Source organism: Cydia fagiglandana, chromosome 8, assembly GCF_963556715.1.
Source record: "Cydia fagiglandana chromosome 8, ilCydFagi1.1, whole genome shotgun sequence".
NCBI lineage: Eukaryota > Metazoa > Arthropoda > Insecta > Lepidoptera > Tortricidae > Cydia > Cydia fagiglandana.
Window position 1 is genome coordinate 18,682,153 of NC_085939.1, and position 17,427 is coordinate 18,699,579.

A 17,427-nucleotide genomic window follows, 5' to 3' on the forward strand; every position below is an offset into this window, starting at 1 on the left:
CTACGCCTCTGTCCCAGGACATAGATATATAGTCTGTCAGAGTTACTTATACATTTACTAAAGCTTTTCTTTCCTTTCCAGATTCGAAAGCATTCATCATCAGCACCGCAACCTTCATATGCGTCACTACCGCCCTCCTTGTATTCTTAGCCCTGATCTGTTGGAAAGAGAGGTATTATACACGTTTCTACGGGAAGAAGTGGGATGACGAGAGCATTGAGAGCTTCCGGATGACAACTGACTCGTCACAGATCTTCATTACAGAGACTAAGTGAAACGGAACGGAATGTACTAAATAATGTATATACATACATTATAATAATATGGCCGTAGGCCCGACGTGAGCTTGTCAAGACACTTTTACTATTGGGTCGTGTTTAAGCTCCAACTTCCCTCTCTCGTGTGACGCTTTTGGCCTTCGGCCCTACACGGAGTTCGGCCTTCGGCCTGCGCCTCGACGCTTCGCCGTCGGGCCCTCGGCCCGCCGGCTTCGCTTATCAAGACAGTTAATTTGGGAGAACGCTTGGAAGCACTTCATTCCCGGAGCTCGGCCTTCGGCCTCGCTTACTAGCATAATAGCATATACACCCACCACCATACCATTCTAGTCAGAATTTAGTTTATTAAGTAGGTACTAAATGTCCTCGAATTTGAATAAATGTCTTATCTATAATCTAGTATTTATTCGCCAAATTACAGCATCCCTTTATTTGAAATAATAATGTATTTTTTATTGTTTGTTATGTGTTTTTGTATTTAAATTTATATTCATATTATAAATGACCTAGCCTAAGAAGAAAGATAAATAAAGGAAATATCTATAGATAGGTATTACCTACTGATCTCAATTCTTGGGATTGATTTGCGAAACGGACTCCCGTTGTCTTTAGGATGTAAGTAATAATCAGTAATGCGCTGATAAAAGAAGGAATGGAAAGCTTTGCGCATCATCGGTGGGCTTCCGTAGCTTAGGGGCTGTCCATAAATTACGTCATCGATTTTTGACGATTTTTACCCCCCCCCCCCCCCTATAATCATCCAAAAATCATGCTTCAAATGACCCCATTTCCTCCTACTTCATGCTACCGTCATCCGATGCCCAGACCCCCCCCCCCTAAATTGAAATGACGTAATTTATAAATAGACCCTTTGTTGGTTAATGCCAAAAACTTATTTATTATTTTTATTTTTAATGGACACTGGACTTAATTATTCGCGCTTAAACAGCTTAAGTTAATGGAGACAGTTTAAGCCCCAGAAAAGGACATACTTACTGTTCGCGTTCGTACTTCCGTAAAGTACCTTTCATAGAAACATGTTTACCGAATATCACGCGAGATGGCGCTGTACCGGGAGCGGCGATTCCTACATCGCGCTAACGAGATTTTTATTGGGATTGTATATAAGGGTTTGGGATATATTTTTAATATATTGACTTTATTTGTGACTGGTTGTTCGTTTTCATAGTCAATCCTTCATTGGTAAAGAACGCCCTTTTTGATAAAGTTAGGAGTACATACACTTACACCAGGAGTCCCAGGACAAGAGGGGCTGAAATAACTACGAAACTGGGTTATGAAAGTATTTATTCTACGCATATAGCGACCCGGATAGACACTATTCGTAAATAATATGATAGGGAGCATAAATTAGGAATGGACACATACAAAAAGATTCCTTTTGAGGTCAAAATCCTGATCTTTTTAATCCTCTAGTTTCTAAAAAGAGGTGTACAAAAACAGTATTTTTTTTATTGAAATCACCCAATTGTTTAGTTTCGTGAAATATCCGCTAGCAGGCTAACACTAAATCTTCAGAAGAGCTAGAAAATATTAGTCAATACTAGATTCCATCCTAAGTCGGCGCCTTTTACGTGAAGAATGGGGGACATGGCGGTCATACGGATCTATATCTGAATCCCTAGTCTTTTCTCCTATCTTGCATTCCCTAATATTGTTTGTCATAATGATCAGTTGTCCTAACACTAAAAACCCTAATTTTGGTTTCCCTATATAATTATTGATTACTTATCCTAATGTTATTAAGCATATTTTCTTTTGCGAGGACAAACGTTGTTAGGGATTCAGAATGATACCCCGGTCATACATTGTCTGCTAAATATTACAATACCTTATTATCAATATCTTGGTGTAAATAAATTTTTGGAACGTTGCCTTTTAAAGATGGTTGTCTCGACCGTACTAAGTGGGTGCAAACTTAGTATGATCTGAGTCTAGTGGAGATATCGTCCGTCCGTGACCGGCAGATATCTTACTAACATAGTTATCAATGTATCATTTACTTCAGAAAAGGGTAGAACGCTGAACGAACTGACGTATTTATTTATAAGTGACCCGAGTTTGACTTAAAATGTATAACGCACTTGTGTTCGTGTTCATTACTGTGGTTTTAAACGGAAATCCTATAGTTCACGGTATTTATCTGAAATCTGAAGTGTCGTTTACAAATAGTGTTTGTGGTGTGAATTTATTATTGATATGTCACAGATATTTTTGGTTAAGTAATGAACACATCGCCAGAAAACCGTTAGCCTAACAAAGGAGCCTATTTGGGTTAGATGATGTCTGAGTTTTCAGAAAAACCTTACCTTTATGAAAATGATTTTAAAATTGTGCCTAGTTACTCCTCCTTCGTAAAAAACCCGTCTCTGAAGTTTGTGTTCGTCTCACCGGACCTTAAGATTCTTTCATCACACCAGCTCGGAAAGGCTTACTTTGCACATCAAAAACTGATAGCAAAGTATTTTATTCATAATGTGAGGCCGTGAGGCAAAGTAATCAAATTCAGTATTCAGTATTCATTTATTTCTTGCTTCCATGGTACATTTTAGGTGGTATTTACATTTCTTATGGTATCACATGCAATTTTTGAGTTGTTTTCTTATGTTTGCTGGTAGAATAGACTTTCAAATGATGATTTTGGATGATAAATGCTCAATAACATTCATTTGGATTTGATTTCGTTTCATTTTGTTTGATATTTTAAATTTAATATTTGCTTCGGGCTGGTGTGGTGAAAATTTTTGTGTTTAACCCTCGTGCTTTGCAACCCTCGCAATGCTCAAGATTCCCTTTTCGAACCACTCGCTACGCTCGCTCAATTTTGGAATCTTTCACTTGCTCGGGTATCAATATTAGCATGAGCGGTTAAACAACAACTTTGCCCCTTTGTAAAACAAATAACTACATATTAGGTATACCGACAGCTTTCAGGGAGTTTAATGTGAATGGTGCGGTGAAGATTTTGGCGTTGGAAAACGAATGGATAGACATACAATGTAAGCAAGATACCCCTATGGCTTATTGCGGCTTCGTACACCCCAGCGGCAAGCGGTTCTCGTAAGTACCCACCTTTATCATCATCATCATCATCATCTCAGCCATAAGACGTCCACTGCTGAACATAGGCCTCCCCCTTGGACCTCCATTCGTACCGGTTGGAAGCGACCCGCATCCAGCGTCTTCCGGCGGCCTTAACAAGGTCGTCCGTCCATCTTGTGGGTGGATGTCCTACGCTGCGCTTGCTAGTCCGTGGTCTCCACTCGAGCACTTTTCGACCCCATCGGCCATCTTCTCTGCGTGCAATGTGGCCTGCCCATTGCCACTTCAGCTTGCTAATCCGGTGGGCTATGTACAGCCCACCTTTATACAGTGTGGAAAAAAATAAGCGGGCCCTGGAGGGAAACTACCTTAACATAAAAAAAACTAGTTTGATGTATTCAAAAGGTACTTAAATAAACAATACAGTACGTTGCAGCCACCTTTTTCAAATATCTTTCGTTAAATTTAAATTGTTCTGATTCTGATATTATTTTTGGGCACCTCGCCGCTGCGATATATATGATGGCGACTGACCAAATCAAATTAGTAATCGCAAAGTATATAAACTCGCATATGAAATTTACCTACACCATTTTAGTGGTATGTGATAAATTTAAACTGTTATGATTGTGAACTGCTTTTGATACGAACTTAAAGATCGCCTTGGTTTTGGTGTTGGGTGCGCATCTCACGCATGACTTTCACGTCGTTTCACTCGGTGACTCGATGTCAAGTAGCTCTACTATCAGTTGGCAGAGTATTTTTCACTTACACTCGGTGAATAAACGTGCCGTGTGTCACGTTTTACGTTTCTTTACGGTCTTATGTACCTAACTTCACTCCACTCCAAACGATGCTGTCCCTTTCTAAGTATACTAAAAAACAGAGCAAGAGTTATATCGGAGTTTTATACAGCGCCTCTAGGACTCACTTAAAGAACTAAATAAGAAAATTGACACATCATTTTCTCACGTCTACGTAATTTACTATCTATGCATCTCGCTCTCGCATATTAGTGCAAGTGAGATGCACAGAAAGTAATGTTACATATACTGATGGTAGCCGTGAATATGGAGGGTAGAGGTAAGGAGAATCCTTTATGACTTTATGAGAAAACTCCTTTATGGGAGAATATTTGCAAAAACTGGGCACGCTGTCAGCTATTATAATTTTTCTAAATCTCTCCAGAGTAGCGAAAAAAGAAAACCCATAAACCTAGTTTTTCATTGTATCAATACTATACTAAAAATCATGGAGAATGGAAGTTTCTCGTATTTAGAAGTGGAAAAACGTTTTCTCTTTTTGTATGGACGGTTACGACGTATAGTCAGACCGTAAAAAGTCTGCAGCGATTTTGATAGCCCACGCAGTGCAAGTGTCATTTTAAACGTCAAACTTCTATGAAATTAATAACACTTAAGCTGCGTGGGCTATCAAATCCGCTGCAGACTTTTATTGGTACTACTATAGTATACTTCCCTCTTAAGGTTTTTGACGGAGACTTTTTCATTAATTAATTACATGGAGATTGTATTCCTTTACCTCTACCCACCACTTAGAGCATTTAGAAAGGAGATGTCATCGCTGTCATTTTCTTTACAAAAAGCGGGGACGTCAAATGTATTGCTATTTCTTTTCTACATGATTTGTACGTAACGTACAAATAGCCATGTCAGTCCATACAAAAGTTTGCACAATTGTGCAAGTTTTTCGGCACAGGGGTGAGTAATATTGTCAACAAAAAAAATAAAGAATATAGACTAGGTATCTGCCGTATTCGAACTTCAAGATATTCACAAGAGACGACACGTACTAGATCCATTCTAGATACGTTATAGTTTAGATATCAACTAGTTCTCTTTTGCAGCGCAATTCGGGCAACCAATGTCACTTTTACGTTAGATAGCGTAAGATATCTATTAGATGTGAATTGGATCTCTAAGTCAAATCCCGAGGAAGTCGTTCAAGAGTATCTCCAGAATCACGCCAATGTCAAATTTGACAGGTTAGATCTTAAACATATCGTTATCCTACGAGTATCTTGATGGTGATGTCTAAAAGATATCTAATAGATATCTCTTTCAAAATCCGAATCGGGCCCTATGATATTTGATTTATTCGGTTGTCAATATAAAACAAATGTAGTTGTTCTTTCTTCTTGTATGAGACGCCATTACTATGTAGTCTTGCTTGTTATCCTGCGAGTATCTTGATGGTGATGTCTAAAAGATATCTAATAGATATCTATTTCAAAATCCGAATCGGGCCCTATGATATTTGATTTATTCGGTTGTCAATATAAAACAAATGTAGTTGTTCTTTCTTCTTGTATGAGACGCCATTACTATGTAGTCTTGCTTGAGATTAAGAAACATTATTTGGTGTTAAAACAAGCTTTTTTTTCCTGCTTGGAACCCTAATCCTAACAGTAAGCACTCAATGACCACTCCAGTTATTAAATGCTCTAAGACCAATTTTGTCACTTTGTTACTGACTCAACCTTCATTCTAATTTTTTTTATGATTTGACGTTGCCATAGTTACGAAAATAATAAACACATCAATATTAGTAAACAATGTATAAAATAAAATATATTGTATTCAAGAAAAAAATTGCAAAATATGATAATTACGTAAACATCATTAATTAACGAGTTAAAATTATAACTTTGCGTGTTAAAAAATAGGAAGCAAAGTATATGGCGCGATTATACAGGCTACTTTTGGCTACATATTTATTACCTATGATGAAAATAGTACACACATGAGAAGAAATCTTAAAATACTAAAATAGGTATATTATATTATGGTCCGCTTCAGTCCGCATCATAACAACGGCCGTCTCCTACTGCTAAGTACCATTATCATATAGAGTGTGCGGAAAGAGAAGAGTTGTGAAATGTAGGGGAGCCCATACATTATACCTACGACTCTTCTCTTTCCGCACAGACCCTGACCTTAATAGCGATCTTAATTTTATAGTAAATGATCTCGAGTATATTTCAGTGCCAAGCGCCCCATTTCCAATACAAAATGAACCCACGCAGCGGGTTTTTGGCAATAAATGTGTTTAAACCTTATTAAAATTTTCAGATTCTAGACCACCACGAAAAGTTTTTGAAGAAAGTTTTATATTTCCTGTTACCAAATTGACATGAAAAACGATTACCTAGGTATCAAACACAAGAATTTGAACATCGGAAAATAAACTATACTTACTTATTAAAGAAAAATAAATAAACTCACAGAACATTTGTATGTTTTATTTTATGTAAGATGATAATACTTAATAAAATACGTAGGAATTCTTGCGTACATATTATAATAGGTCTTGCGGTATTCTTATATGTGTTATGTGCAGTGTGCACCCAGCAACAAAAGCAGCAGCATATCGTACCGCTCCTTGTAATGAGCCTTAATTCTTATTGCATACATGCATACGCATGCATACATGATGCCATCCGGATTTTCATGGAAATGTTGGTTCTTGCCTAAAACCAAAAACTGCTCGTAAGCAATGTGATCTTCGCAAATGTAGCAGTAGAAACAGGAAAATATGATGTCAAGTATATCTCATTACCTTTGTACTAAATCAGCCTTTTATCGAGCTATTAATTGATTTACCCCTTAAAGTTTTGCTTGAGGTTCACGTACTGTTATAAATTTATACATATTACGTTGAAAATTGCATTAATACTCGTGAAAAATCTGCGTGTTTGTTGTGTTTACAAGTTGACAGAAATGTCACGTTGGAAACGCACGTATTTTTCGATAACATCTGTCACGTTTACTCGCGTAAAGTATTTACGCAGAATAATTCTGGCTCAGTTTTCATTATATAATTAGAAAGAGAGCGTTTTAGGTGTGAAGTTAGGCAAGTATGGAAAACTCGCGTAAAACGTCTATAACTCATGGTACCAATTGAAATTTTTAGTTCTTTAGGTGACCGGTAGAGGCTCTGTACAATTACTCCATACATTTTCCTTAACTTTCTCACTATCGACTGTCATTCACGGAACTTGACGGAACTCATAGTAGAGCTAAAGGCTTCGAGCAACACCGGCTTCCGACATGTCGGAAGGGAGGGGCCCAAGCGATATCTCGCCGTACAAATCTTTCTGCCAATTTTCGCGGGGGGAAAGGTGCATACAGTCGCATTTCTCACACACTTACATACAAAATCCAATCTGTAATGACGACACAAATACATAGAAAATGACACACGTCAAAGACAAATCTTGCAAACCTCGATCTCTTTTTGTGTACGGACGAGTAACTATAGTGTCACAACACGCACACTAACACATTTTCGTTGAAGTATGTCATTGTATTCTGAGAGATGAGAAGTCGGATTTGTCGCTCGACCGATCCGCAATTTGTACTGAGCGAGCAAAATCGATAAATCCAACAATTACTTGAGACTAAAATATAATAATTGTATTTAAATGTAATTTAACGTATGATTGTAAAAAAAAATATTACATGTGAAATGTAACACTTTCTTTTTGTAAATTTGATGTCCCCGACCTCTTTTTATAACAAAAAACCGAGCAAACAGGCATTTTTGTGCAGCAGTGTTCACGCACGCGTCTGGACTCGGTCTAGTGAAAAATCCAAGAGCAACTAGTTTTATTACCCGCGCTAGATTAAATTGACGCGCTAATGTTGTACCTCGGCAGAGGGGAAATAGTGCGAATGCCGCCTCCCTTCCGTGTTGCTCGAAGGCTAAAGGTTATATCAAAATAAGATCATAACCGTAACAAGTTGTTAAATTAATATCGGCCTCCAAGTCACACGAGATTATATTGACAGCGAAGTAAACACGTTTTATGTATAACTGGATAGTGTGCTTGATAGTAAAACCAATGATAACAGGCCAGTTATGAGTTGCGTGGTGCGTGAGGCACAATAACAACAGAGTAGTAATTTTTACGCTTCTTAGTTTTAAAATTATTCTCGTCTAGGTATTAGCCTACAACCAAAGAGAAAACTGCATTTTAGCAGGTTTACAAGTTGTTATATTTACAGCTTACAAAAAAAAATGATATGAAGTATATAGGTACACAAATACTAGCGACGAAAAGAAAGTAGGTAGGTACTAGTAAGATTTATGTTACTTGAATGTTCAATGTCAAATTTCATGTTAAGTTTCACGTTAGACCGGGCCGAGGCCGAGTCGTCCGACATGTCATATTCTATCCACTTGACCGTCCGACGATATAGCATAGTGTCCGAAAAAAATATGCTCTTAACCGTCCGCGGGAACCTTACCATCCAAAGGGGTGGAAGAATGAATTGATTTCAGAGACATCTAACGGAATATTTCGGCATTATTTACTAATTCTCTTGATGCGAAACGTAGCCTAACTAAATAGTTAGCTCTAAAAAATTTTAGATGGCAGTGTAGTTATAATTTTTGTAGAAAAATGTGAATGCGCTGCGCGGGGCGTGCGTCGCTAAAAAACCCCGGACGGTTGACAGGAATAGTCTCGCGGGCCGGACGGTTGAGTGGCTGACGGCTGATCGGCGATCACGTGGTGCTTTCCATTAGAAAACGAAGCTTCGGCCCGGCTAGGGCCCGGTCTAGCGTGAGTCATCCTGTATTTCAGAATGTGTAAATTCTATTGTGTAGCGGCAGCTCCTAAGTATTATAAAGTCGAAAAACTATGTTCAATTTATTAATTTGGCAGATTCTCAGGTAGGGAGCTGACAAACGGACACTGTGCCATACCCATCAAGGCGACTCGGCAGGACGTGGGCGAGTGGAGATGCCATATAGGAAGAAAGCTTACAGGTGAGGCTGAAACATGTGGTTTAAGGGTCAATTTTCAAATAGGCATTTTTTGCTGTCCCACGGCTAAAACTCGAAGTCCATAGGACTAAAAGACTGGGTATGTATATATTTTCATTCATGTATTATAAGCTTTAAAAATCACGCACAACTGTACCAAAAATATTATTTGGTCCTGACAAAATCGCATTTGAAGTTCCAAAAACGGCGAAATTTGCCGTTTTTCGCGTGTCCCAGTGGCGGCATCGCGCAATAAAAAAAATCATAACTTTGGATGTAGGCAACGTACTATAAACAACTTTGTATTTCTATAAAGAGCCTTTTCTAGAGAATTGACTTAATCATATTGATAAATTAATGCGTTATTTAATAAAACAAGGGAAGCCTTTTTATCGCTATCCCGCGCGGCACCTGTTTTGTTATGACTTAAATATACCTCCTATAATCTTCTTTGTCTATTGAATAACGGTTAGATTAAATTTACAACGCATTAATAGTGCGGTTAGTTGGGCATCGATTGACATCAAATGTAAACCCGGAAACAGTTTAATTTATTTAAAAACACATAAAAATCTCTTTCGATATATTTTGGTACGACTACAACGACATTTGTATGGACGCTGAATACGTTGGTACATAGTTGGAATAAAAATATTTCTTTTATAATAATAGTTGCAAATATAGTTTTAAAATATATAGTAAAATAAATAAGTGAATCTGTTGTATTGTGTAGGAAATATTGCTAAAAAATATTATTGGCGACATGTCGCGACATTTGTATGGCGACATTTATACGACTATTTTGACCGTATAAATGTCGATTGTGGCATACAAATGTCGACATAGTGCCATACAGATGTCGAGAAGGTGTTATACATATGTCGTCAGGGTCTTATAAATGCAACAAAACTAATAAATAGTGGCATATACATGTTGATACTGCCATATAATGTCGAAAAAATGCCGTATACATGTCAAAAGCGCCTTACAAATGCCTAAATAGTGTCATACAAATGTCGATCTTTAAACGTCCATATCTAGCTAACTATAAAAAGTGCAGAGGCGCCTCCTACAGTATATTTTTTGTTGTTAAGAACCCTTCCTAAAACGATGATTATAAATCAGATTTTTTCAAAAATAAAAAATTGCCACACAAATGTCGAAAAAACACGCTCTTCAAAAATTGACCCTTAACCCTTTCACCGCCATTTAGGTCAACGCGTGTGGCTACAGCCCAATATTAACCTTTTCTGACAAGGTTCACGTAGACGCGCCTCGATAGGCTTGGCGTTTAGAGGGTTAAGAAAAAAAAATACGTAAATAAAAAGGGTGGTTAAGGAAGCCATGGGGCGCGAGTCCGACTCGCGACTGACCGGTTTTTTGAATTTTGGTAAGTATTGGATTTAGAGCTGTATACGTAGGTATACCTAAAACTTAAAGAATTTGGTAGGCAGGTAGTTCACTAAGTATCTTTTGTTACCTACTTCATTATTTTAGGGATTCTTTATGACCTTTATCGCATTTCTGGAACTATATATGTCTCCTATCTTCATCGAACAGGCTTAATGCTTATTACATGTACCATCGACACACTGTTATTGTTAACTGACAGTACGTAAACCTTATTACGAAAGGCATAAGGTTGTACCGATTGACAGTTAAGAGTTTTACTGTTTGTACGTATAATGGCTCCTCTATTACGCGATGGGCCAACGCCGGCCACTCCGAGGGACGCATTTATGCGTTAGAGGGAGCAAGTGATATTGCTATCTCATTCTACCGCATGGCAGCGTCCCTTGGAATGGCCGGCGTTGGCCCATCGTGTAGAGGAGCCCTAACATGTGTTTCTATGCCTGATCACAGGTGTAGAAGATCAGCAGATAATCGAGCTTCGTGTCGTCGACAAGCTAGCCGCAATACGCAACAACATAACAACAGTTCATCGAAAAGATGTGACATTGGAGTGTGCGACCACCGAGGGTTATAAACCACTGAGTTACTGTCGTTTTGAGCCCCCTAATGGCCCGCCTTTTAGTATCGACTCTGCTATAAACTATACTACGTAAGTACCTATGGGATCATCCATTAATTACATCACACGTTTAGGGGTAGGGAGGGGGTCAAGAAAATGTGACATATTGTGACATGGGGGAGGGGGGAGACACAAACTTTGTGACGTCACTTTAACTTCATCAGTAACCGAAAATTTATTTAAATTATTTTATTCGCTGTACATTTAAATAACAAGTTTATAAAATGATACTCGTTTTTATTCGTTTAATTTTCTTTCCTAAGCAGTTTTAGGTTATAAAATTACTAATATTTATATCGTCAAAAATATTTAGATAAAATATCATTAATACATAGGTGCTTACTTAATTCGATTTGGCGATTTCGTAGAAAAAATGTGACGTCACACTAGGGGGGAGGGGTTTGCCAAATGTGACCAAGTATGACAAGGAGGGGGAGGGGTCAAAAAACCCAGAAATTCGTGTGACGTAATTAATGGATGACCCCATAGTAGATCACCGCAAAGATGTCACCGAGGGTTATAGACCTCTGCAGCTTCGAGCCCCTTAATGGTGCGCTTTTTAGCATTGATTCAGGAGTGAATTAATTCTTCTTCTTCTTCCTCGCGTTATCCGGGCATTTTGCTACGGCTCATGGGAGCCTGGGGTCCGCTTGACAACTAGTCCCATGATTTGACGTAGGCACTAGTTCTTACCAAAGCGACTGCCATCTGACTTTCCAACCCTGAGTGGAAACTAGGCCTTATTCGGATTAGTCCGGTTTCCTCGCGATGTTTTACTTCACCGAAAAGCAACTGATAAATATCAAATGCTATTTCGTGCATAAGTTCCGAAAAACTCATTGGTATACGAGCCGGGGTTTGAACCCGCGGTCCCGCGCGACTTCAGGATTGAAAGTCGCACGCTCTTACCGCTAGGCGACCACCGAATACCGAAAACCGCTACGGCTAACGCGAAAACCGAAATTCGCAAATTGCGGGGATCTTTCTCTTTTACTCCAATGAAGGCGTAATTAGAGTGACAGAGAAAAATCCCCGCAATTTGCGAACTTCGATTTTCGCGGTTATAGCCCAGCTCTACTTCAGGAGTGAATTACAATTATATATTACGACGTTAGTATTCAGTAAGGTACCTAACCAACCTTTGTCTTGCCCAAGCATTTTTAAAGATCTTCCGGTTTCTGCCCAGTGTTCTCAATTAAGGACACTTTTGTTCCGTTTTTGGGCAGGAACCGTAAAAAAATAATGTTCTTAATTTGAGTAAGTACATAGGGCAGTACTAGGGTACAGATCAACAACCATTTTTTAACTGCGCACCTACTGCACGATGTTTTCCTTCACCGAAAAGCAATTATTGGTTCGTGCATAAGTTTAAGACACTAATTTTTGTGACCCAGGATAGTTTGGATCCACGAACGTTTGTAATCATATCTAGAGTCAGACCAAGAAACGTCTGCAGCGGATTTGACAGCCCACGCAGTGCAAGTGTTATTTTAAACGTCAAACGTCTATGAAATTATGACTACACCCCGTTATCTAATGCTTAGTTTGGGGGCAAATAGTGATGTTGCTTCACATTATTAGTCGATTCATATTTATCTATAAAGGGTTGTTTGTCAAAATAAAATTCTTATTTTGTGAATGCTCTAGACATTCATTCCAGACATTGATTATCGCAACTGCCCCATCACTTGCCCCCAAACTGAGCATTAGATAACGGGGTGTGATTATGACGTATAAATAACACTTGCACTGCTTGGGCTATCAAATCCGCTACAGACTTTTTTTGGTCTGATAATGCATATTTTTTTAAAGAGCGTAAAGTGAAGATAACACGAGTCGTGACAGCAGTTATGAAACTGGATGACACTGCTATCTTATCTGACTTAAGGGTCAAAATACTAATTGCTTTTGCCTATCGCGGAAAATCGACCTTAGGCCACTTGGATAGAGTTTACTATCGCTTTTTTACGGGACTGTGCATACAATGTTCCGTCCACACTGTTATCTGACGATTATAACCCTTGTTGGGAAGACATAGGGCATAAGTGTGATGTGTATACACATACTATCACGCTCCGCGATTGTTGGGCCATTTAGGGTCCTAGCTAAATTGGTTGTTTAATACTTACGGTATAGAATTTCCAATTTAGCAAGAAACCTGAATGGCATAACAATGCTAAATATTACTAATGATAGTAAACTTCGTCTAACTACAACTGTCCTGCATTAAAGCCAGTGTTCACGATGCGTTTTCATAATACCGTTACCAAACCCAAATTACCGTACCGTACCCAAATCCGTCAATTGTAGGTAAATGTCAAAAAGTTTCCGATTTAAGGCACGAGATGGCAGCCCCTAAACGCGCACGGCAGTAACGTCGTGTGCGTAAAGTATAGCACCGGCCGGCTTATTATAGGACTAAGTGCCTTGCCATGATTACGGCTTTGATTTACGTCAAAAGGTGGCCGACTTTCCAAAATGAACGGCTCCTAATTGTCCCCACAGTAATAATTTTAGTCTGACACTTTGATGGTGAATCATTCCATCCAGTGGCGTGGCACCAGTTCGGAAACGGGTGTCACCCCAAAATTCAACCAAAATTGTAAAATATATTTAAAAAGAGTAATTGTATTTTCTGTTAAATAGCTCAGGATTTACTCCATCGCTTTCATTTTACGAATTTTTAAAGGTGGTACTACTGATGTTCACGGTCGGGTGTCACCCCTAAATGGGTGACACCCGGGGCGGACCGCCCCCCCCCCCTAACTACTAGCTACGCCACTGACTCCATCCATGAAATTCCAGACCAATACTCGGCCGCTACTATTTCCCACAAAACAAGAGCTTGGATCGAGGAGATTGTGCTGTGACCATCCGGAAGGTGAAATACGAGGATGTGGGCATCTGGACCTGCGGAGCTGGTCTCAGTGACGGGAACGAGTATACGGACACAGTGGAGCTGATTGTGGAAGGTTTGTCCAAATACTTGTATGTAATATTTGATGTTTCCTTCCCCTGCTCTACCTGGCGACGCCCACGAAAGGTAAACTTATGTTTCTTATTTTGACGACCAGTCTGGCCTAAAGGGTAATAGTCACCCTGCCTATGAAGCCGATGGTCCCGGGTTCGAATCCTGGTAAGGGCATTTATTTGTATGATGATACAGATATTTGTTCCCGAGTCGTGGTTGTTTTCTACATACGTATGTAAGTATTTATATATTATATATATATCGTTGTCTGAGTACCCACAACACAATCCTTCTTGAGCTTACCGTGAGGCTTAGGGCAATTTGTGTAAAAATGTCCTATAATATTTATTTATTTATCATCGTACGTACACGTCTACTTCTGAGGGCCTACCACGGACCATGTTCGACGTGTTGCCTCCCTGTCACACTTACGAATGAATTTACAAGTGCGACAGAGAGGCAACACGTCGAATGTGGTTCGCGGTAGGCCCTCTGGTGCTGGCCTCCCTTAATAACCTGGCTTCTCCTTTGTACAAGTAGAGGAAGTAGGGGACTATTGGGCAGTCGGGAGGCTCAGATCAAAGCCTTGTAAATCTGGATTATTCATATAATCAGGATGATGAGCATAGCGTCGACCAGGGGCCAAATTCGACATGTGCAACTGTCAGATTTCGCATCCACGTCAAATCAACAGTTGATTTTATCGCATACTGAGTATTGATTCCATCAACGGTGGATAATATCATTTGGTACAACCAAAACTCAACTCTAAACTAAGGGTAACCACCCTTTGGTTTGGTTTGCTTGTCACCCTAACTGGATATTTTGACATTGTACGTATTCGAGAACTTATGATTTTTCCCACATCAACGGGAGATCAACACGATGCGTCAAACGTCGCTTGTCGAATAGGGGTCCTTGCTTGTTGTCGACTTGATGATTACGCGAACAATGTTCATATCGCCAAAATGGTACCTAATATTATTATTTTATTTCATGCCTACCTTGATAAAGTTAAAGATAAAAAAATAGTTTATTCATAGGCATATTACAATGCGCTTATGAACCTCGTAATATACAGCTACACCGGCTCCAACCCAACACCTCTGAAGAATCCGGCCATCACCTCGAGAAGATTTACATAAGTCCCCCCTCAATTGGAGGAGGGTATCCCAATATGCTTCCCTGCCTAAAATAATCTCATTTATTAATTCCTTCACACAGGCATATACACCATGTCAACGGCATCAGCCACGGGGGTGACCTTCGGCGCAATAGGCATTGGGGCCTTCCTGCTCGTCCTGGGGTACCTTGGCTGGAAGAAGAGAAGCTTCCTCGGGGCAGCGCCGAGGCAGCAGGGGCACGACGACGGGCACGAGATGGGGGAAATGCCGCAGGTTTGTACAGTCGCCATCAGATATATCCGACCGGCCAAGGTGTTCACAATATCTGAACACGCACTCTAACGCCTTGACAATAGAGGCGTGTTCAGATATTTGTGAGCACCTTGGCCGCTCCGATATATCTGATGGCGACTGTACTATTTCCACACCATCTCTAATATTAAATACAGGGTCATTTTTGGACCGTTAGCCATATTGTGCGAGATGATTAGGTAGGTCATTGACCAACTTTTTCTATGGGACCAACCCAGACCCCAAAAAAAATTTGCCCTTCCCATAGAAAACGTCGACATCTACTCGACCAAAATGTATGAAACTGCCAAAAAAATTTTGTGATTTCGGAGTTGGTCCCATAGAAAAAGTTGTTCAGTAATGGCCTACCTAATCACCTCGCACAATGTGGCTAACGGTCCAAAAATGACCCTGTATATTAAAAACGGGTCACTCACTTATTTTAAATCGAAAAACGCTCTACATGCCGACAAGCTGATGACACTCCTCGGTACGGAGTGAAACATGTCGAACGTTTTTCGAGTTAAGGGCCACCCCACATCAAGCGTCTTTCGAGCGTCGGCGTCTGGTCAGCGCTATGGAAAATGACGTCGCTGCGCAGTTGCGTCGAGCATAGCGGCCATAGAGTTGTAGACGCCGACGCTCGAAAGACGCTAGATGTGGGGTGGCCCTAAAATACGTGTAACCAGTTAATATATGTCTGTGTGCATATTTAATAGATTAGATTAGATTAGATTAATTTATTTCTTATTGAAAATTACATGATATTTAACAATGTCTGTTTCTCACGGAAGTTTTGTTACAATCTCTAATCTTAGCGTTTATCCATGTTGCATCTTCCTTGCTTCGGAGCCAAGGGCCCACTTTCTTACTTTTCTTCTAATATTAATACTGTTTTTTAATACTTTGAAGCGCTGATGGCCTAGCGGTGAGAGCGTGCGATTTGCAATCTGGAGGTCGCGGGTTCAAACCCCGGCTCGTACCAATGAGTTTTTCGGAACTTATGTACGAAATATCATTTGATATTTACCAGTCGCTTTTCGGTGAAGGAAAACATCGTGAGGAAACCGGACTAATCCCAATAAGGCCTAGTTTACCCTCTGGGTTGAAAGGTCAGATGGCAGTCGCTTTCGTAAAAACTAGTGCCTACGTCAAATCATGGGATTAGTTGTCAAGCGGACCCCAGGCTCTCATGAGTCGTGGCGAAATGCCGGGATAACGCGAGGAAGAAGAAGTCTAATATTAATACTGTTTTCAGGCCCAGCACTCCCCACAAAGTAGAAGATCGTCCATCAGCAGACACTCGCCGCAAATCCGCAGAGTGCCCAGTGTGGTCGTCCAATCACCATCACTGCCGTCAGAGACGGGCTCGCCTCTCATAACCACACAAGAGACGATCAAACCATAGACGCACAGACCACCTCTACTAGACGGAGCACACAAGTCAATCGAGGTCACCACACATATGTTCTCCCGTACAAAAGTATGGGAGCGCGACCACTTAATTCAGTTGCGCCCACAATTAAAACCACTACTCGAGTATTTAAATAAAAAAAAATTAAAGGGGTGTTCTTGAGTTATTATTATTATAAAATAGCGTAGAATACAACTCTACTGTGCTGGTGGATTCGTAGCATTTTACAAGTAAAATTGTACATATATATGTGTGGTGACTTCGTGCTTTTTGTAACGCTTCATAATGCGGGGTCTGTGTAGTCAGAGCGGCTACCGCGAAAACCGAAATTCGCAAATTGCGGGGATCTTTCTCTTTTACTCCGATGAAGACGTAATTAGAGTGACAGCGAAAAATCCCCGCAATTTGCGAACTTCGATTTTCGCGGTTATAGCTCTGTGCATAGAAGCGAAGGACAAAAACCC

General features: G+C 39.9%; 1 protein-coding gene across 1 annotated transcript; it reads left to right on the top strand.

Annotated features, from left to right (window-relative positions):
• Positions 1 to 2,370: 2,370 nt before the first annotated feature.
• LOC134666958 (uncharacterized) lies at positions 2,371 to 16,957 on the top strand. The gene is made up of 7 exons (XM_063524267.1): positions 2,371 to 2,434; positions 3,227 to 3,359; positions 9,031 to 9,134; positions 10,995 to 11,193; positions 13,969 to 14,135; positions 15,359 to 15,531; positions 16,808 to 16,957. Exons 1-7 carry the CDS (start codon positions 2,371 to 2,373, stop codon positions 16,955 to 16,957), a joined length of 990 nt encoding a protein of 329 aa, XP_063380337.1.
• The last annotated feature ends 470 nt before the right edge of the window (positions 16,958 to 17,427 follow it).